This window comes from Cyprinus carpio, chromosome A4 (genome assembly GCF_018340385.1).
Source record: "Cyprinus carpio isolate SPL01 chromosome A4, ASM1834038v1, whole genome shotgun sequence".
Lineage (NCBI taxonomy): Eukaryota > Metazoa > Chordata > Actinopteri > Cypriniformes > Cyprinidae > Cyprinus > Cyprinus carpio.
Window position 1 is genome coordinate 33908008 of NC_056575.1, and position 21623 is coordinate 33929630.

Here is a 21623-nt window from a genome sequence, read left to right on the forward strand (position 1 = left end):
AAGAATAGTGTGTGTGTGTGTTGCCCAGATGAGAGACAGAACATAGTCCTATTGATAAAGGAAAAATGTGACAATTTCATGTCTACTGCATGCCAAATGTTAATATCACATTATTAAATTACACGAAAAGCGAAAAGGAAGAGTTGAGAAAATGTTTGTGAACTAGTAGGCTACACTAACATGTGATATGCAGTTAGCACTTTATAGCGTTTTATATCAGACAAATGGAAACACCAAAACAATGTCACAAAAGGTTAAAATAGGGCATAAGGCAGTCATGACAATACTCCAGCAACATACTTGACTAATACACTTTTGCATACATATTTCATTGAATTATATAGGCTACTTCTTCATGATGTTGCCAATAATTTTAGCCTACCTTAATCAATGACTCCAGAGAGTTAGTAATTGGTGAGAGCTCCGTCATCCAGATATTGTAAAAAAAAAAAAAAAAAAAAAAAAAAAAAAACCTTTTCGCAAAATGTAATTAAATTAAAATTATTTTTATTATTTCAACAGGGCATCAGAAGGAACTCCCTGGAGCTTTAAAAAAAAAAAATTCGGAGCTTAACTTACTGTCACAAAACTGAGCAACGTACTGTATTGCTGGTGACAAAAACACAGATTAAATGTACTTTTTTTTGCTGTAAGATGCACAATGGTTCTTTTTTTATTTTTTATTTCTTTTTTTATTGAATTTTTAAAATTACAGAATTCAATATCAAGTCCTTGACACATTACTTTTACACATTTTCACATTTAGTAACAATATAGTTAAAAAAAAGAAAGAAAGAAACTTAAAATAAAGGGCATCACAAACGTATGTTAAATTCATTTAGCAGAGATAGGCCTACAGATCTTTGAGCTTTTCAAATTTTTTTTAAAACTTTAGACTCTAAAGACTCTAAATATATTGTAAAGGCTGCTTAAAAAATGTGACAGCCTATTACTGTCGTGAATGACCCGCTGACCGCTGTCAGATTCTGTGATATGAATGTCCGCATTGCATTGTGGCTAATGGGCTTATAGTTTTAGAGATATTTATTAATGGTAAAGTATACTTGATTGAGATTTATTACTGATAAAATATAATTTATAATAATACATAATTAATATACAGCATCGCCACTCCCACCAAGCGCATCACGCGCTGTGCGTAGGGCACCAAAAATAGCCTAATGAAAAATCAATAATCATAGTCAATAATTATAATGCCGATATAGGCCTTTATCACAGTCCGCGTGTCGTCACATCCGGCTCCGATTAGTAGCGTTAATGAATTTCCGCCTGCTTTATTGTCAATGGACAGACGGCAATTTTGTGAAGAAAATTAAACTAATTTAGTTTAGTTGAACATTTTATCAATGTACGCCAACGCAATAAAACTGCGTATTTATACCGATTCCATACCATGTATCATGTCATCCTTCGTTTTAATGTGCAGTCAGATTAATGAAGAGCACGCAGCTCAAATAACTGCCAGAGGAATACTCGGACTGATTAAATGTTATTTTTAATATTATTTTGTTTATTTTTGCGATTAACCTCCAGTTCTTTTTCACAGTATAATGACATTCAATCGTTGCACGCAATCACTGAGAATATAACTTAAGAAGATCAAACTTATTTTTAATTATCGTCTATGGGCTGGAAATATTTCTTTATTTTAACAACTTCAATTTGATGCAATTGAGATTGCACAATAAAGTCAGCATGTGAAAAAAATGTGAGCTAAATGTTTAATACAAGTTTGCCCTAAACCTTTAATTTAATCCTTCTATACAGCCTTAATTTAGTCATAATTAATGTTTTAAGCTTTGGCTAATTCTAATACTTATGTGATATGTTGTTTGTATATTTTTCTCGCTGTTCTGAAATGAAATAAGGAGATCAGACTGTGAAGAATTGCCTATACACATACAGCATGGCTCACACACTCCTGTTTAAGTCGAGATATCGTGACAACGTATTCCTTCGTTTCATAATACTCAATTAATTGTTTTAAACTGAGATTGGTGTCTTTAGAAGACATATATGTGCTGAATTCTAGATAAATAATCCACAACAATGGCATGCTATGGGCACAGCCGTTGATAGAGGCCTGCAGCTGAAGTTCTTTTACGCTTCTATTTGAATCTTCCGCTTTTCAAATGCGGAAGTGTGATAAAGGCCTATTATTTCAGTATATACCTTTCAGGCATAACAAAAGAGTATTTAATTGCTCTAGAGATGGTGCCCCCCAACAATTCGATATCTCATCAAGCCCAGTGGGCTTGCGCAGCACCTGACGAAGTTTGACTTTGACAGTAGGAGGTATATAAAAGACTGTCTTTATGTTTAAAATCATAAAGGAATTATGGTTAGGGCACCAAAATGTCTAGCAGCAGCACTGCACATATATAAACCGTGATAAGATCTCATGGATAAATGTTGATTAAACAGCTTCTCTGCCTGCAGCCCGACTGGCAGAAAGAATCGTGCTGAAATGAATTAGTTTTAAAAAACGTGCTGAAATTACGAAAATAATGAAATAAACGTGTCCTTGCCACGAATAAATAGATTAAACTACGTGACCAAATCACGAACTGCCGTGAGACTGGGTTGATCCAGTAGTATATTATAATACTGTTTCTCATGCATGATCGAGCACATTTCCTTGTATGAATATATGTTTGAACTCAAAGACAGAGGTCTTGATTCTTGAATGAATCGATCTTTTGAGCTGAATGTTTCGTTGATATAACATTACGCTGACTTGTTAGGGAAAAAATGCATAGTGACATCATTGCGCAATGATGTAAGGAACTGATTAATCTTTTTTTTTTTTCAGTTATTGAACCGAACTGTCCAAATGAACTGGTTCACGGAAATGAATTGGACTTTGCATCACTATTCACTTCTCTTAAGAGGTTGGGTTTCAGAGGAACTCTTTTAACACTGCAGGACCAGCTTAAAGCAAACGCTGAACCAGACTATAATTGAAATGTTGAGCAGGAAATCGCATTGGCTGCAGCAGTGGCCAATCAGCTTGTCATGTAGTGATGAATAGACATTCACACTGTACATTATAATGTTGAGATACCCCAACTTCTCCTGTAGCATTTAAAAGGATTCATTTTATTTTTTTTAAATGTTTGATTTTAATTCATTTAGACAAAATAGTGTAACATCAGTTGGGGGTTCTGTGCCTTGCTCAAGGGTCTCACCTCAGTCGTGGTATTGAGGGTGAAGAGAGCACTGGCTATTCACTCCAGCCGGAGCTAAGACTCAAACCCGTGACCTTTGGGTTACAAGTCCATCCGACACTCTTAACCATTAGGCCACAATATGACAAACATGGGAATTAACCAACTGTCTTACTAAAATAATACCTTTATTGAACCAAGTATGATAGAACAAAGATTTGTTTATAAATATTATGTCCTTGATATTTCATATGAAATAATTTTGGGGTGAAAAATTGTATTTATAAACCAATTTCCATGCTAGCAGGTCTTGTCTGTGTGAAAACTGACAAAATAGGAATTTAGTAAATTTGTTGACAGAAAAATTACATTTCAATAAAATGTCAATGGCTCCAAGAGTATTAAATATATGATTAGGAAATACATTTTCCAAGGACTTTATCTGTTCTTCATAAACTCTATTAACCATTTAATTTAGAAAGTGTCATTAAGTGTAAGACTTGCAGTTTGTCCCCCTGCTCTTTAGGATTATGAATTGCCTACGAAAAAGTTTTTTTCTCTCTCTCTTCAAATGAAGTTATAAAGAATCACATTTAGATCACAGATCTAGATATATCTTAATCCTTTGACAATAATACCCTCCCAAATATTCAGATATCCCCCATTAACCACAAATTAAATTTCTTTTTTGTTTTCTCAATAATTGGTTCAAATTTAACTGACTCCTTTGTTTTTCATTTGTACAAATTACTACACCTGGATACGTCTGCAATACCTTTATGCCGAGAGGCATGACTTGCCATTAAGTCACCTAGGTCATCATTAGCATTCCCCTCTGATTGCTGCATTTATTCTGGTCTTATCTATCACCTTCTAATCACTGAACAGACAGTAGTGCTAAGCAGCCTGGCACCAGAAGATCTTTCTTCTTTTGCTACTTCCACTTGGACTGAAATCTGAAAATGATTTTATCAGTGAAGATCATTTTGATGTTCAGCTTGGTGGCTGCAATGACTGCACAATACCGTGAGTGTTTTTTTCTTCCTGTAACAAATGTTATAATTTAGACGTTTTGAAGTACTCTCATGTGTAGCTAAAAAAAAAAGAGCAAAAATTCCTATACTCGTAGTTGAAGACACTTATGAACATCAATATTGTGATTTTTACATCCCTATATGCTCAGGATTATTATTAGAGGATAACAAGTAGCCTGTAGAAGTAGATATGCCAGCTTTTGCCATTGAGGAGTAATTAATAATCCTAAATAATTTTAGGACATTGTATTGTTCTGTATAAAAGCAGAACAGATTTCCTGCCTATCTGCTGATAGGTTTTGCCAGTTGGGTAAAATAATTATTTGAGTTTCGATCAGTGACTTAAAAATATGATTCTTAACCTCACTAACCTCATAAAGTTGTCAGTGAAGGGTAGGGTGGTGATGTGTTGGACTTTACTCCTAGTGCCTGATCCTACTTCATGTGCAAAGACAGATATCTCTCTTATATTAAAAAACATATATTTTACGTATTATATTCATAATGGTCATAGGCTATCAATTAATTGTGCTACCTCAAGTATACTTGTTTTGTTTATTATTTGAAAAAACATTATTACATGTACATATACATGACATGCTTATAGTGAAAGTGTAGTTTGAATGTTTTTTTTTTTTTTGTAAATTTATTATAAAATTTTATATTATTATTATTTGGTTTTATTTCTTGCTATTCATGTTCTAACCTTGAGATGCTTTCTTTTGGATAGGAGATAGTGTGAACTTTCTGATCTTCATCAGAAAGTGTCAGAGTCACTGCTGACGTATTTATTGCTTTCAGAGTCCTTAGCAATTTGTACTTGTTTAGCTAGATGATTTCTCACTTACGTGACATGATAATGCTTCACAACTGGAGAAGTTGACTGACTTTTTTTTTTCAGATTATTCATATCTTAGAGTAACATTTCTGGTAACATCCACATGATCACATTTACAGTAATCCCAAAATGTATTTGGGTACTTCTGGATGCTTCACAGATCACACATTGGATAATGAGACATTTTTCATCAGGCAGACTAGACTATGGAAGACTATAAGTGATGGTGTTATTTTCCCAGCTGTTTTAGTGAGAGAGCAGTACAGTGAGAGGTTATGCTAATGTGTCACTCTGTTCCCAGGTGATATTTCATGTTCTTCCATTGTTCATCACAGTAACTTTTAATCATAAGAAGTCTTTTTCCTTAAAGGGACAGTTCACCCCAAAATGTAAATTCTGTCATTATCTACTTTTTCCCACCACAGTACAATGACGATAGTTTTTGGCGTGGAACTGAGTCAATATTAATATTTTATCATTGTTTTATCCGTCAGCTTTTGAGGGGTCGGGCACTGATGATACCACAGCCACTACGCCAGAAGGTACTCTAATCTTCAAAGTCTGACACCCCACCAGCAGACCTAAAGGCTAAATAGTAACACTTAATCATAAGAAGTCATTGTCCTTAAAAAGGACAGTTCACACAAAAATACAAATTCTGTCATTATTTACTGTTGTGTTGATGGTTCAGATTCTCCAGACTTTTTTTCACCACAGACAACAGTTTGATATGGAACTGAATCAAGATGAATATTTTATCACTGTTTTATCTGTCAGATCCTGAGGGGTCGGGTACTGATACCACAGACACTCCTGCCACTACAAAACAAGGTACTCACATCTTCATAGCCAGCAGCTCCACTAGCAGGACCAAAGGCTAACTGAGTAACTTTCAATAATAGGACAAAGTTGTACTTAAAGCAATAGCTCGCACACAATAGCTTACCCACCATCACCTCATTACAACCTTGTATGATTTCCTTTTTAATGTGGAACCCAAAAGAAAATATTTTGACAAACTGTACTGGCTCGTTTCTATGCACTTATAATGAATGGGGACTAATGGTTTTAAGCAAAAAGTGTCACCATAGGTTCAGAATGTCCTACTAGAATAACCATATTGTTTATTCATTTGACAGGTCCCTGTGATTCAAGTCCTTGTATCGGAGACAGTACCTGTGAAGCACGGTTTGACGGCACGTTTGTTTGCATCTGCCGGCCTGGACTGGTTTACAATCAAATAAGCGGCTGCGTTCAAAGTATGACTGGCTCACTTTTGAATCATTAATACTTTAAGCTACTGAGATTGCATAAAACAGTCAGCCTTGGTACAGAAATTAAGCTTAAATAATTTAAAAATCTGGTGACTTCTTTCATGTGGTGTGACCTGACTTTAACAATTAAAGTACAATAACTACCTTGCTGTTTTACCATTATGAATTTGGAATGAATGAACACATTCACATATTTTATACATTTGGTATCATTAAACACATTAATGTTTTACTAACTCTTATTTTTTTTTTAATCAATTGCAGCAAAGATCTTCCCTGGTAGTTTAACGTTGTCTGAGATGTTTAAACCAGAAATGACTGACAGGAAGTCTGAGGAGTTTCAAATTGTATCAAATAGAATAGAGAATGAGGTAAGAGACTGAATTTCCTCTTGGGGAAGGACTGAAGTTTAGTCATTTTTCTTGCTTAGTAAATGATGAGTGCTATAAATAAATGGTTGTAAACAGATAACAGTTGATGTCAAAAAGCATTGCTTTGCATTTTCTCAATCCAAATATAGCTCAGTATAGTCCTTAATGGCAATGGCTACATACGTTCCATCGTTTTGAGTCTAAGGTGAGTGACAATTGTTACAATACTAGTATTTGCTTTAAACACTAACCTGTTTGATCTTATAGCTGCTTACAAAGAACAGAATTTTTATTTTACTTATTGAGGATTATAAGTTGCAAATAATAGTTGCCACTTTGACTTACCGTTATGTTCTAACGTTTTGAAGCTTCGATATGGTAACTAGCTAAAAACTAACAAGTTGAAGTGCTTTACATCGCCACAGGCATTATTTCATATAAAATAAGTTGGATAGAATGTGTGCTTTTCATTGTAATTTCCTTGCATCCATCCTTACAGGCAAGGCAGTATAATTGCAGAAGTGCAGAATTTCTATGACGTCATCACTGTCACAAAAGAATTGGTTGAATCTCAGATTCGGGAAGCAATTACTGAAAATAAAATTTCAGGCGCCACCGAATTCAAAGGTATGTCTAATGCTTCTTGTCATTTGTTTTCCAGCAGTACCAGAGTAATGAATGGTTTATAAAGCATTAGAAAGAAGCATAAATTAGCAAGTCTCACATTTTTACTTAATTCACAGAAAACTCAGTGTGTGATCTTGGAGCTTGTGACAATAAAACCACAAACTGTGAGGAACTGGTTAGTGGTGTTGCAATGTGTACTTGCAAAGAAGGATATGTCAGATCAGAGTCCACATCTCAGGCCTGCCTTGGTAAATGTCTTGAAACGTAAATCTTTGTTTACTCACTGTTATGTACACACAACTTCAAAACACTCAGACTGGTTCTCGTCATTTTACAATTGTGCTCTCATCTCCTTACAGCTTGTCCAAATGGGCAAAAGGCAGTGGATTCAAAAATCTGTGAAAAGTAAGCACTCGGAACATGTCATATGCAGATTTCTATGATTCTATATGAAAATGTCCCATTAAAAAAATTTCATGCACATTCCATTAATACTGTCCCAGGCCCACTGCGTTCCTCTATGCTATAGTGTACTCATTATGCCCATCCAATAAGATTTTCGTCTAATCCCTGTGAATTTAAGTGACAGATCTGTAAAATATATATTAATTAATATATATTAAATAATTCTTTTGAAATCATTTTTAATGGAATATTGCAGTGTTTACTATATAGAAGATTATCAGTGCACATCATTAATTTTTCCAATGTGCCATTATAATCTTTAATCAAAAGAACTCGCAATGACATCTTTTCTCTGATTGTCCTCGTGTTCAACAACATGAGGGCGGGACAAACCCCTCTCCACCAGCAACCTGTCACTCACATGCGATTGCAGCAATAGACCTTAGCCAGGATAAAGCCATAACTAGTTTTTGACAGGAATGAAAATGATGCTGTGAGGGATACAAGTACAGTGCGTTCAACTGACCTTTGTTTGTGAGATGTAAAAATGATATGATATAGGACCTTTATACAGCTTGCCACTGTAAAGACTGTAAGCCTATCCCTCACAGCCTTGTTTTATTCATGTTAAATTTAATATCGCATCTAAGCTGATAAAGGTCTACAGCAAATAGTGCTGCCATCATATCACCAGCGTGTGAGATTGCGATACACAATATTATCGTTCGTGTGTGCGTGGGTGGGTAAAGGTCAAGAGAGAGACTATCTGAACTTGTCATAGGCTATTGCATAACTTTTTGTGTGCGAACCACGTCTATGGAAGCGCAAATGATTGAAATAATATACTTTCAAACATACTGATAACATGTTAAATATAAAACTATTTAAAACAGCGTTCATATATATTCGGATACAACAGTCATACATCGCTATTAGGACCACATGTCCTGTGACAAGTTTTTGCGCATCGGCTCACGGAAGTTAAAAGGTCTGCAAAATCAGTCAACGGTAAAAATCAAAAGTAATTCTATTTTAAAGACCAACAGTTTAACACTAAATATTGGACATAAACAAACATGTTAAATATAAAAGTATTTAAAACAGGTAAGTTCATATATTTGGAGTAAAGTTCATTTAAATGATACATCAGTCATACAGCGCTCCGGACCGCGCGCCCCACGCCGAGCCCTGTTTTAGACTGATAACTTATTATATGCATATTTTTAAAACAAAAATGATGAAGAATAAGCATCAATATTTTTTGTTAATGTGCTGTAAAGAAAATAAAATGCTGATGACGATGCCGTTTTCGGCATGTTCATTCATACAGCTGTTCAAGAAAAGATGTCTCTTTTAGCACTCTTGACATGATTTGTAAATATAGGTTTATGACCTTGCAGTTCAATTTTGATGTGGCCATAGTTTTATAGTCTGTTTTTAAAACATTTCCGATGAGGAGAACCCTAATCCTCCTTTGCACATGTGTGTGAAGTGTAGTGTGGTGAAACAGCATTATCATTGATTTCAATGACTATCATCGATACACGATACTATCGTCACAACCTTAATAGCAAACAACAACAATCCAATGATCCAATTAAATCCTGCCCTACATTTTTTCATTGTTTTACTTATATAATAAGGAAGAAAAGACAAACGCAACTTTTGTTTCAACCTGAATACACTGAAGACTACACCATTAAAATTACGTAAACAGCTGGTTGTATTCATTATTCAGTATAATATAATATAAATATTGGTGTTGTGGTTGCACAGTATCACTAAGAGCTCTTTTGCTCATTTTAGATGTCCATTTGGCTATGCTGGGTTCAACTGCAATGATCGTAAGTCATCCCTCCACAATCATCTGAATCAAGCTGCATTTCTCTGTTATGTTCAGTTGGTTGGTTTGAGGAACATTTATGCATCTGTTTGTAATGCAAATTCTCATTACAGCATATCTTTTGGTTGTGATCGTGGTGTCCACTGTGTTGGGTGCATTGCTGATAATCTTTATTGTGGCCCTGATAGTTGTAAGCTTCAGGTGAGGGTCTAAAACACATTTTCCAGGCTTATTTAAACAAACATTCTTCCAATGTTACCTAACATGATAACCCTTCATAATAACTTTCATTAATAAATCAATAACAAACATTATATAATGCTTAACGGATCATTAGCTAATATGTATTCAAATAGCTAAAAATGAGATAATGTGCTTACTAATATTTACTAATAAACTCATTAAACATTACCTTATGATTAACAAATAATTATTTATTGTAAATTAAAGTGCTTACAAATGTCATTAGACTTTTAATTCATATCATGCACATCTCGAAAATCTACAAATGATTTTAACAGATGTTATGCGATTATTTGTTAAAATCATTTTTGAAAAGTGCATGATCGTATGAATTGAAAGTTTAATGACATATGTAAACATTAACTTATGATCAGTTAAGCATTATATAATGTTTGTTAATGATTTATTAAGGAAAGTTATTATAAAGTGTTACTTAACATACTGATTTTTTGTCTGTGCATCCTTTTACAATTGTAGGAATCAGAAGGAAGACTCCTCATCCGAGGTAGACTTTAGCTCAAGCTATGGAAATAAGGAATTACATAAACCTACAGGAATTCCCAGGATCCCTCGGGCCAACCCTGAAGCTAGCTGGAAGTCTAACAATCTGGAGATGACCGATAGTGGAAGCAATCAGGCACTGGTTATCAGAGATCGCCCAGAAAGCAAAGCGGTAAGTCCACAAGTACAACGCTATTCACTGGGCTTATTACAAACCAGTGATAAATTTATTATTCATTAATATATAATGTATTTATCTAATAATTCATTTATATTATATAATATATAATTAATATATAAAAAATATTATCATACAATAATTCATTCATTAATAAAGCATCTGCAAGTATTTAAAAACATTATTTGTGTTTTTTGTAGCGCTACACTGATTTCGATGAGGACATGAGCTATAGGGGTCACGCTCCCCCAGCGTACTCGGGCTACGGTGGGAGAGGAGTGGACAACGGTGGTGTCCACAACCCATACTTTCGACATGATGATGACAGAATGCACAGATATTGAGTGCTTAGAAAAGCGCTATATAAATGTAATGAATTAAAATTATAATTAACACCAATTAATTAAATTAGGACAGTAGGATGCAGGAATTAATTAAAATTGTTTTTATTTCTTTGTTGACCAAAGTTTGAAGGTTGTAATGAAAAACAGTTATTGCCGTTTTATATACATCTTACCATAGGAACAGTTCAAATTTACTTGATATTTACATTCTGTGGTATCAGCAGCTAATAAAATTCAGTTCATGGGCTTTCCTCTTGATCTAAGCCTCAGCTTAAAACATATTGGAATAAAATGTCTTTCCTGGATGTTTGAATGGAAGCTATGTTGCAGGGGCCTTAACCTAAAGTCATTGATTTTTTTTTTTTTTTCAACAAAACATTTTTCAAAACACATCCATTTATTCAGGGACAGAAATGATTAATAACTGTTCTAACTGTAATTATTAGATTTGTAAAATGTCATAACTATGCCAATGGATGTATAATGATAACTAATGATCTTTTTAAAAGTATATAAACAGTATATATTTTGTTGTATTTAAATAGTCAATAAATAATTAGATTTCTGATTTTGAAAGGTATTTGTATCTTCTTTTCCCAAACAATTTCTTTGTTTTCTGTTAGTTTACGACATGAAACAAATTATATATTCTCATCAAACGTTGCTCTCATTTTCACAAAATGCATCAATATGTACATTTATGGAACGCTTAGGATCTCTCACTTTAGACAAAAACCAAAATACATAAATATGAATATTACATGCTTAAACAACTTTTGTTTGTTTGCAATATAATCTATGGTTATAGAAAATGTCCTTCCTACTGTCGTTATTTTTGTTATTTGATTGTCTAATGTAAAAAGACTTTTGTGCGCTGCACTACACATTTATAAATAACATTATATTACACACTGCGCACTACACTGTCATATATTTAATCATTATTAATGCTGTATAAGTTAATGATAAACTTGTATCTCATCACTTAAATGACTTGATATGTCATCTTATTTAGCATTCCTCTGTCTCACTTTCCTCATACTGTATAAAGTAGGACACAAGACAAAAAGAATGCCACATCAAGGTCAAAAAACAAGCTTTTTTTTTTCTTTTTTTCTTTTTCAAGACCAAGTATGTGTTCACGTACTTATCCAAATGCTTTTAAAGTACCCCTTTTATGGCATTTGAAAGGTTCATATTTTGGTTTTGGGAGTCCCCAATGTAACTAACTCTAAGGAAAGAGTAAATAAGTAATAATTACTTTTGAACTTTATTTTATTAGTCTCCTCTGTTAATGTAATGAGTCCTTTATTTCCGCCTCTATAGTGGAACGTTAATTTCGCATCTAGAAAGGTGGGACTGGTTAGTGAGACGGACACACGGAAGAAAGGAGGAAAAAATCTCATGTCGCTCTAAAACACTCTGAAATCGTAAAGTTCTAAAGAAAAGGAGGGGATAATTAAGCACCTAGCCGGAACGGGAACAAGGTATTGTGTTTAGTTTGTTTAATGTTTATGTGCATTAATATGTAGGTTAATTTATTTGACTTGAAGAAGTGTTTAAATGTGTATCACTTGTCATGTGAAGTTATGTTAACATAAGCTTTTCAGCATTGTTATTACTGATTGAGGTAACGTCATAAAAAGGGTTTTATAAATGGCTATTTCTAATATTGTTATATATATATATATACTGTTTAATGTGGCCTTCGGCTAATGTTTGGGTTCGTAAGAGCTAATTTATGTTATTTATCTGTCCTGTAGCTCTTACGGTGTTTCAAGAAGAAAAAGGGTGTAAGAAAATAAAAGCTTTTTGAAATATCAGTACGCTTCACCATTGTCTGGCTGGAGTCTAGCTACACCCAACAACAGGCTGACATGCATGCAAGGTCAAAAAACACTTTCATTGTCTTATAATATGCATTTATTTTTACCTTATTTGCTCAATGACTCCCAAATGATTTGCTCAATGATTAATTTTTCCAAACCCCTCCTTTGCGTGACGCTAATCTGCGGTGATTGGTCAGATGACTCTGTTGTGACTCAGATGATCTGTTGTGATTGGTCTACTGCGTGCAGCGCATGTCAGAAACGTAACGCCCATCATCATTACTGGATTATGGCTTATCAAGTGTTGAAGATTTTATACAGTGTATGCAGGGCCAGACTTACCATTGGGCTTGAGTGGGCTCGAGCCCATGGGCCCCGCCCAATAGAGGGCCCCGCCCGCTTCTGTTCATTTGATTGGTTTATTTTTCAATTAAGGTGCGTTTATTGGTCTGGCATTGATAAAAACCCCGCCATGTTAAAGGAATGATATCATTTAATTAGTTTACTTTTGTATTAGTTTAACTAATAAATAATACAAATAAAAACACTTTAAAAGTGACTTGCATGTTTCTAGCAAGATTAGCAAGTGACTAGCATGTTGATAGCATGACTAGCAAGTGACTAGCATGTCATTAGCGTGATTAGCAAGTGACTAGCATGTTGCTAACATGATTAGTAACTGACATGTTGTTAACATGATTATCAAGTAACTAGCATGTTGCTAGCATGACTACCAAGTGACTAACGTCATTAGCATGATTAGCAAATAACTAGTTTAAAAGCATGTTTCCAGCATGATTAGCAAAAGTTACTAGCATGTTGTTAGCATGTTTCTATGCTAATCCAGCTAAAACCAGTTGATTCGGTAAAAAAAAAAACAAACAAAGCTGCTAAGTCCAGCGTGATAGTGGCCAAAACCATGTTAAAAGCATGTTTCTAGCCTGATTAGCAAGTTACTAGCATGTTGTTAGCATGTTTCTATGGTAATCCAGCTGAAACCAGTTGATTCAGTAAAAAAACAGCTAAGACCAGCGTGACAGTGGGCAAAACCACTTTAAAACCATGTTAAAAAGCATGTTTCTAGCCTGATTAGTAAGTTACTAGCATGTTGTTAGTATGTTCTTATGCTAATCCAGCTAAACCAGCTAAAACCAGTTGATTCAGTAAAAAAAAAATGCTAAAAACCAGCTAAGACCAGCATGAAAGTGGCCAAAACCACTTAAAAACCAGCTTGGGAGACCAGCCAGAGCAACTGATCAGCTTAGGCTGGTTTTAGCTGTATTATCAGTAGAGAGTTTTTAAGGTTTGCTATGGCAGTAGACAGCTTAAATACATCAAAAGTCTTATTGTATAAAATGTTCACCCCATCAGTGAAAGTCTATGGGATTTTAGGTGGTTTTGATAGTCTGGTTTACGAAAACTGTAAGCCGGATCAGTTAGAAAAGATATAGCAACCTGAGTCAGACCAGTCTGGAGGTCTGACCCGAGTTTGGTTGTTGTAGCTTAAAAGCTCTAAGAGGAGATACATTTTAAAATTTAGTCTCAGAAGAAATAGAAGTAGTAGTTTAAATAGGATTTCAGTAAATTGGCTTTTTCAAGCCAACTTAATTACATCAACAGAGCAGCAGCTGATGGCGTTATTAACTCCCAACTTAAAATGCAGCTTGAGTCGCACTGCAATTATGTGAGTGAAGTTTTGCGAAGAGTGGTTGCGGTGGTAAAATTTCTTTCAGAACGGGAAATGGCTTTCCGAGGCTCAAGTGAAATATTTGGTAGAGCTGATAATGGGGATTACATGGGCATCCTGGAGCTGATCAGTGAATTCGACCCATTCTTGAAATCACACATACAAATGAATGGAAATGCTGGGGTAGGAACCCCCTCATATCTCTCGTCGAAAACGTGTGAAGAATTTATCAAGATATGGGCAACAGATTGCTGTCTGAAATTATTGCCGAAGTGAAAGTGGCCAAGTACTTTTCGACATTGATTCAACTCCTGACACCACGCACATCGATCAGCTTACATTTATCATAAGGTATGTTTCACCTGAGGGCCTCATTGAAGAGCGATTGCTAAAATTCTTCCCTGTAGCAAGCCACACAGGGAAGGCACTGTGTGATGCCATACTCAAGTTTTACATGAAATGGACATAAACATCTGTAACTGCCGCGGACAATGCTACGATAATGATGCAAACATGTCACGAGTGTACAACGGCTTGCAAGCTCACATCACAGACATTAATCCACTAGCAGAGTGGGTGCCGTGTGCCATGCACACACTCAATCTTGTTGGAATTAATAGTGTGAACTGCTGCACAGAGACTGCAGATTTTTTTTTTTTACTTTGTTCAACTTCTGCTCCAAATCTACAGCAAGATGGAAGGTGGTAACTGCAGGGCTGCAGCCTGATGAAAATCACCGCATTGAAACACTAAAACCTCTCTCTGACACCAGGTGGGCTGCACATGCACAGGCCACCAAGGCACTGTGCAGAAATTATGCCAATATTCAAGAGTCACTAATGAACATTGCAGAAAACAGCACAGAACCTGACGATACAAAATGATGCAAGGTCACTGCATAAAAAAATGAACAAACAAGAGACTGCTTTTCTGTGCACTATGTGGAATCATGTCCTCCAATGCTTTCAGGGGACAAGTGTTGCACTACAAGCGGTGGATCTTGACCTGTGCAATGCTGTTGATTTGGTGAGATCACTGCAGGACTATATTGTAGGTTTTGAGAGACGAATTTGATGTGTTTGAGGCCCGAGCAAAAGCAATGTCTCTCACAGTTTCAGCAATGTACAAACAAGACACACAAAGACAAAGAAAATGCAAGACTCATGTGTGTGAGTCTGCAACACCTGAGGCTCACTTGTCAGGATGAGAAAAGTTCTCATCTGGTGTGTTTCTAGTTTGTGATGGACAGGTTGCTGGCAGAACTTGATCGTCGTTTTAAATCCTATAATGATCTCAATGTCTCCTTTGGTTTCCTGAACAAAATATCTACTCTCTCTGCTGAACATCTGCGTGAAAAAGCAGCAGGTCTACAGAGGAGGTACCACCACACTGACCTGGAAAATGAATTTTGTAAAGAGATCATCCAGTTCAAAGACTTCATCTGCCATGATGAGCCATCATCTGCAAGGGAACTTTTAATGACCATTAGGAAAAGAAAACTACAGACCATCTTCCCAAATGTAGATGTTGCTGTCAGACTTTATCTGACATTACCAGTCACAAATGCAAGTGGGGGGAGCGCAGTTTCTCCAAACTGAAACTGGTAAAAAAAAACAGACTGTGATCCACAACGGTAAATCAGAAATTACATCATCTTACTCTGATGCCAATTGAGAGTGACCTTCTACGTAAAGTGGATTTTACTGATGTGATCAAAGACTTTGCAGCAGTCCAGAAGACGCCACTTTTAACTAGTAAGACTCCATTCCATTTATTTATTTTTTAAAGTGAGATGACGGATAGTATAGTGCATATAGTACATGCATGAAGTCAACATCTAACTCCCTATTTCTCTCAGCTATGTTGTTGTTTTAAAATGATCATACTCTGAATACTGCTGTTGTATGTCATGCTTGTTTCAGCTGTGATGGTGTAATATTTTTATATACTGTTTTTATTGTATTTGTGTGCATTTGATGTTTTTCAAAGGTAACTAAAACTCACCTACTTTCATACTCAACTCTATTTCTCATTCTCTCTTTAACACACACACACACACACACACACACACTTACACACACACACAGTGGTGGACAGTAACGGAGTAGCTTTACGTTGTTACTGTACTTAAGTACATTTTTCAAGTATCTGTACTTTACTGGAGTAGTTTTAATTTTAGTAACTTTTACTTTTACTTCACTACATTCCAAAGCATAAGATCGTACTTTATACTTAACTATATTTCATAAAACTTATCGTTACTCCTTATAATAGGCTATATCACGTGCTCCGACACACAGAAGCGGTGTCCGATTCAAGAACGAACTGATTCTTTTCAATGAACCTTTTAAATCGGTTCGCAAATCGCACTAAATGATTCATTCACGAATTAGAATGATTCGATTGCAGCTGTTCTAGAGTCAACAACTCACTGATTCAAATGAACAGTTTAGTGCGAGTCTATAGTGAACTCAGTTCACAAGTAAGTGAATACACAAACAACCGGGAGATCTTGTGAGTGTGCTGCTAAAAGTAAGTTATTAATGTCGAATTTTAGGATTTATTATTGTAACTGAAAACCATATTTATGTCAAAACTGTAAGTTGTTTGTGAATTAAATCTGCTGTAAAGGGTGATCTATTTAAGCCCACTGAAATGCTTGAATGCAGACACATCAGCATCAGTGCCTCTTAGGTCAAAAAAACTAAACATTAACACAGATTAAATAAAATAAATCATGCACGTTCAAATTCCCAGCTGCCATAACATTAACAGTTCTATTAAAATGCTATGCATTTAGCCCTATGTGACGTCTGTTTTTTATATTGTTTATCAACAGTATACATTTTTATATTGTTTGGATAAACTAGCCGAGTAGACAAATATGAATATTTATTCATAACCATACTGAAAATAAGTAAATATTGTTAGCTGATGCTAACCCAGATAGCAAGCAGACGTTGATTCAACGTCGATTTTGGTTGTAAAGGTCAGTATCGGTCGTCAATCAAATTTCAATGTTTAATCAAACGTTCATTATTCGGTCGGTACATCAGAACGTTCTTACACCGAAAATAAAACATTGATTCAGCGTTGAAATCACGTTGGCTTTTCAACCGACACAGCCGATGCATCTGATCTAAATCATAACGTCTGATATAGGTTGAAACTTGGTCAGAGGAATCGGAGATCTGCGCTTGCACTCTCACAGAGGGTAATGAATGCATTTTTGTTCATTATTTTATATAGCTAGTAGTTTGTCCGTCTGTCACTGAATATTAGGCTACTTAAACTCTTAAGTGAAAGATGATAGTTTAAAAAAATTGACCCGACAATTAACATTTTAACTCGAGCTTTGTCGAATGTTTAATGGCCTAGTTTTATTCATTATTTTGTTCTGTAGACATTTTTTACACCACTGGCAAATATAAACAGGATAAATATATGGCCTATAAGTTATATAAAAAGTAATTTATTTTTTTGTACAAATATTTTTCTTCACTACACGTCTTGTTTGGTTTTATTTAGTATCACTGAATGTTAAAAATAATTGACTTATGCAGACGCAAAACGTGAAACTGCACTCTTATTCGCAGCTCTATTTATAAATGTATATAATATTTATTTGTGAAGATATAATCAGCATATTTTCTTAATCTGTTTTTTTATAAATGTGTTGTATTACTGGCCCATATTGCAATGTTTGTGCGGAGGGTAGACTGCATGAGGAGGCGCCTGCGTGATCACTAGGGATGTGTGAAATTTCGATTATTTCCATGATCGATCGTCGTTTAAATTAACGATCAATTAATCGATTAATCGTTAACCATAATGCTGCAAAATGCGTCTATTGCAGGCACGCAGTCACCGGCATGACAGGATGTGGAAAAGCCACACACACACAAAACACTTTCTCACTTGAATTAAATGGGTTTTAGTCTGAATAAAATGCTAGTAACAGGACTCTAAAATGAACAGATGTGATTATGATCATTTGATAAAATGAAGAGAGCAGCGCGCGCCATATAGCCTACGTTTGAGGTCATTTTAGTTTGTTGACTAATAATCCTTACCCTTCATGGAGACCGCTGAACGCGCCTCTTTAAATGGTTTTGTGGTGCTCGTTGTTGTAATTTTAAAACACAATTGCAATGTTTTCAACTGACATTATGGTTTTTAAAATAAAATTATCCCAAACGTAACTGTGGCGCGCGTGTGGCTGCGCTGCACATTAAGTGATCCTTCTTCCATCGGCGCTGCTGCACCAAAACACAATGTTGCTAACATTAATTTGATCCTGCTGTATTCTGTTCTAGAAAATGTCAGATTTTTAATTTTTGCGTTCCGTTAGGTCTATTTGTTTTTAAAAATCCGGCATACAGTGCATCAGATCGTGACAGTGCATGTGTATATTGGGTTGGGTAGTGACACTGCATGCGTGCGTGCGTGTGTCTCATTCGGCACAAATCCAAATGTTTCCATATTCGCAATGCATTTTAATGTAAAAACTATTATTTTAATGTAAACTAGGCTTGTACTTTACACGCATTCGCATATAATGTTTGAAAAGATCCTCTTCATATGAGCAAAAACGTCTTTGGCATAACAGCAGAGTGAGCCGGTATACTACGGTATATTTAAACTGACCAGTGTAACCTTTTAAATGTTTAGTTGACTATTTTATTTTGATAATGAACAGACTGCGATGTAAGTTTGAATCGCTAGAATATACGTGTGCAGCAGGCTCCGGCGCGATCGAAACAGCTGAAACATAAATAAAAAAAATAAAAAATAAAAACTTTTCCGCAAAAGTGTTTCCTTTCATTTGTGCGCACACAATAAAAACAGAAGATTTGTGCTCTTGTAAAATAAAGCAAACAAACAGAATGCGTTGTCATCCTTTTTCTTTTTTTCCCCGTGAACTTATGGAGTGCTAACACACTTCTGTTTTAAATCCGTTATCTTAATTAAGTCAGATATATTTCGCATATTTAAAAAAAAAAAAAATTTGAAGACAAATTGTTATTTTTATCTTGGGCCTATTACTTAGGCTGCATAGGCTATACATTTTCCTTAAAGCATCCCATTTTGTCCCAGGGCTTGAGAACCTGTGCCCTAGTTACTGTAGGTCTGTGCAGAAACTTGTGAACGATGCTTGTTGTGGCGTCACCGTTTAGTGACATCAGTGAACGCTCCTGTAATTGTCTGTGTCGGTCACACAGCGCCTATTAATCGCTGTTTTGAATCCAGCAATTATTTATTTACAAATTATAAGCTCTGGTTATGACAAGTGTGGTTAAAAAAGCTTTGTTTATTAGAGGAATAATAGGAAAATGTTAGATCGCGAGCATGCTTCTGGATGCCGCTCGAGCCATAGCCTTTATTTACGCGGCTTTGTTCTGGTTTGCCGGTTGGTCACGAATTTCCACAAATTCAATAACATATTGGCATTGTTTCTTTTCCTAAATCTTCACAGTCTAACCCTCTAATTTCGCAGGTTTATTTTATTATATTTCACTTTTAATAACTGTTTTCGCATCTCTTACTGTGGTAAACATGGGAAGGGAAATTAAAGATTTAATGAATTAAGAATTCGTTCGATTTTTATTAATTTGTTCCCTTATTTCACTTAAATCATGGGTTATTTAGGGAACAAAATTAATGAAACATGGACAGTTGCCACAAATTAATAAGTCACAGGAACGAATTAACAAGTTGTAGGAATGAATAACGTTACTATCTGTCCTGTGTCCCGCAGCCCTGCAAAGCGCACGATATGAAACAATTATCTGATGAAATGACTTAGTTACTACATTTCTATTGCTTTTTTATGTTGAAGAACTTTTATGTTGTTTCTATTTTAATGTACTTTAAAGTTTAAATCACATTAAAAGCTTAATTTGTACATTGTGAATGAATGATGATGCTTTTATATACCGTCACCGTCACTCACAGCCGCACGCAGCCCAACATTAAATCGGTTAACCGACCATCGACAGCCTTAATCGATTGCATCGCTTATCGACAATTAATCGATCATCGATTAATCGTTGACATCCCTAGTGTCGCTTTTCTACATTAAATCGGTTATCGGTTAATCGTCAGCCATCAGTTTTTAAACTCATAATAGGCCTAACTCATATTAAATAGTTAAAATGTCTCATTTTTTACTACACTTTCATAATAATTAGGCGACTTTTTTGCGTGCTTTGTGGCAAAAACCATGCGTGTGCTTGAGGCTATTAAGGCAATATTATTCGCTTTGGATTAGTTAATATCGTAAATCCGTAACGGAGAGTCACGTCGACGTAAGTTAGGCCTATTTTCCGGCCCTCTAACTGCCCAAGTTTCTCATGTGCCCCCCTAGGAAAATTAAATGCCCACCCCTGGTCTACATGCAAGCAGGCTGAGTGTTCGTAAAAAATATAAAATAATAATCCTTACCTTTCAAAGTGCTGCTTTAGGCTAGGGGAGAGCGGGGTCGAAAGTAACGTGGGACAAAAGTAACAAAGCGATTTTCTCAGAGTCACTTACTGCATTTGCATTCCAAGCTATGACAGCATGTTCAGTACGCAACCCTTGATGGAGCTAAGAAATATCACGTGATTTCGTCATCGTTTCCCGCAGTTAGGTCCCGTAAAGCTGTTTTCGAGTACAAAAAGTATAATTATTGAAGAGGTAATTTTTTTTAAAACTAGTTGTGTTGTATTTTTTCTTGTTTCATGTGTCACAGTAATGATCAATCTACAGGTTATTGAGTGCTTTAACACATCCTAAAGTTTGCATTTTCAGAGTTTTTCAGTATAAAAGTAAATCAGGTTTAAATGTCAGGAGTTTATGTCGGGAAGAAAGTAACAATTGTTACTTTTGTCCCGCTACAAGTGACAATAAGGATTTATTTTGTTCCAATTGCCTGCTATACTGTACATTGCAGTGTCTTGCATCAATTATTAAAAATGTTTATGTCATATTATACCAAAAGAATATGTCTGATTGAGGGTCAGAAAGACAGACAGAGATCTGGTTTTTATCCAGATGTTTATGAGAGGGCGTTTCTTGACATAGAGGAACATCACTCTCTGGGCAGCTGCTACGTCGCATTTACCTTAGTTATATTTAGGACAGAATATGTTTGCAGTTACATATTAACAAGATCATAGTCAGTTATACTTAATAAAAATAAGAGTAAAAAATCTAGCTTATATTGTTGTGTTACTTTTGACCACCTGTGTGTTACTTTCGTCCCAACTGTCGGGGTCGA

General features: G+C 35.4%; 2 protein-coding genes and 1 pseudogene across 3 annotated transcripts in view; 2 read left to right on the forward strand and 1 right to left on the reverse strand.

Moving 5' to 3' along the window:
- Positions 1-21623, reverse strand: part of LOC109062990 (gastrula zinc finger protein XlCGF7.1-like) — a 972510-nt gene that overhangs the window by 76457 nt on the left and 874430 nt on the right. The window lies entirely within an intron of this gene.
- Positions 4147-12736, forward strand: LOC122140740 (mucin-13-like). Its single transcript, XM_042745541.1, has 15 exons — positions 4147-4214; positions 5555-5602; positions 5838-5891; positions 6200-6319; positions 6599-6705; positions 6855-6910; positions 7205-7332; positions 7449-7580; positions 7692-7737; positions 9544-9581; positions 9694-9781; positions 10301-10496; positions 10703-11930; positions 12173-12333; positions 12610-12736. Exons 1-13 carry the CDS (start codon positions 4151-4153, stop codon positions 10844-10846), a joined length of 1221 nt encoding a protein of 406 aa, XP_042601475.1. The 5' UTR covers positions 4147-4150; the 3' UTR covers positions 10847-11930; positions 12173-12333; positions 12610-12736.
- Positions 14159-15436, forward strand: LOC122140741 (annotated as a pseudogene).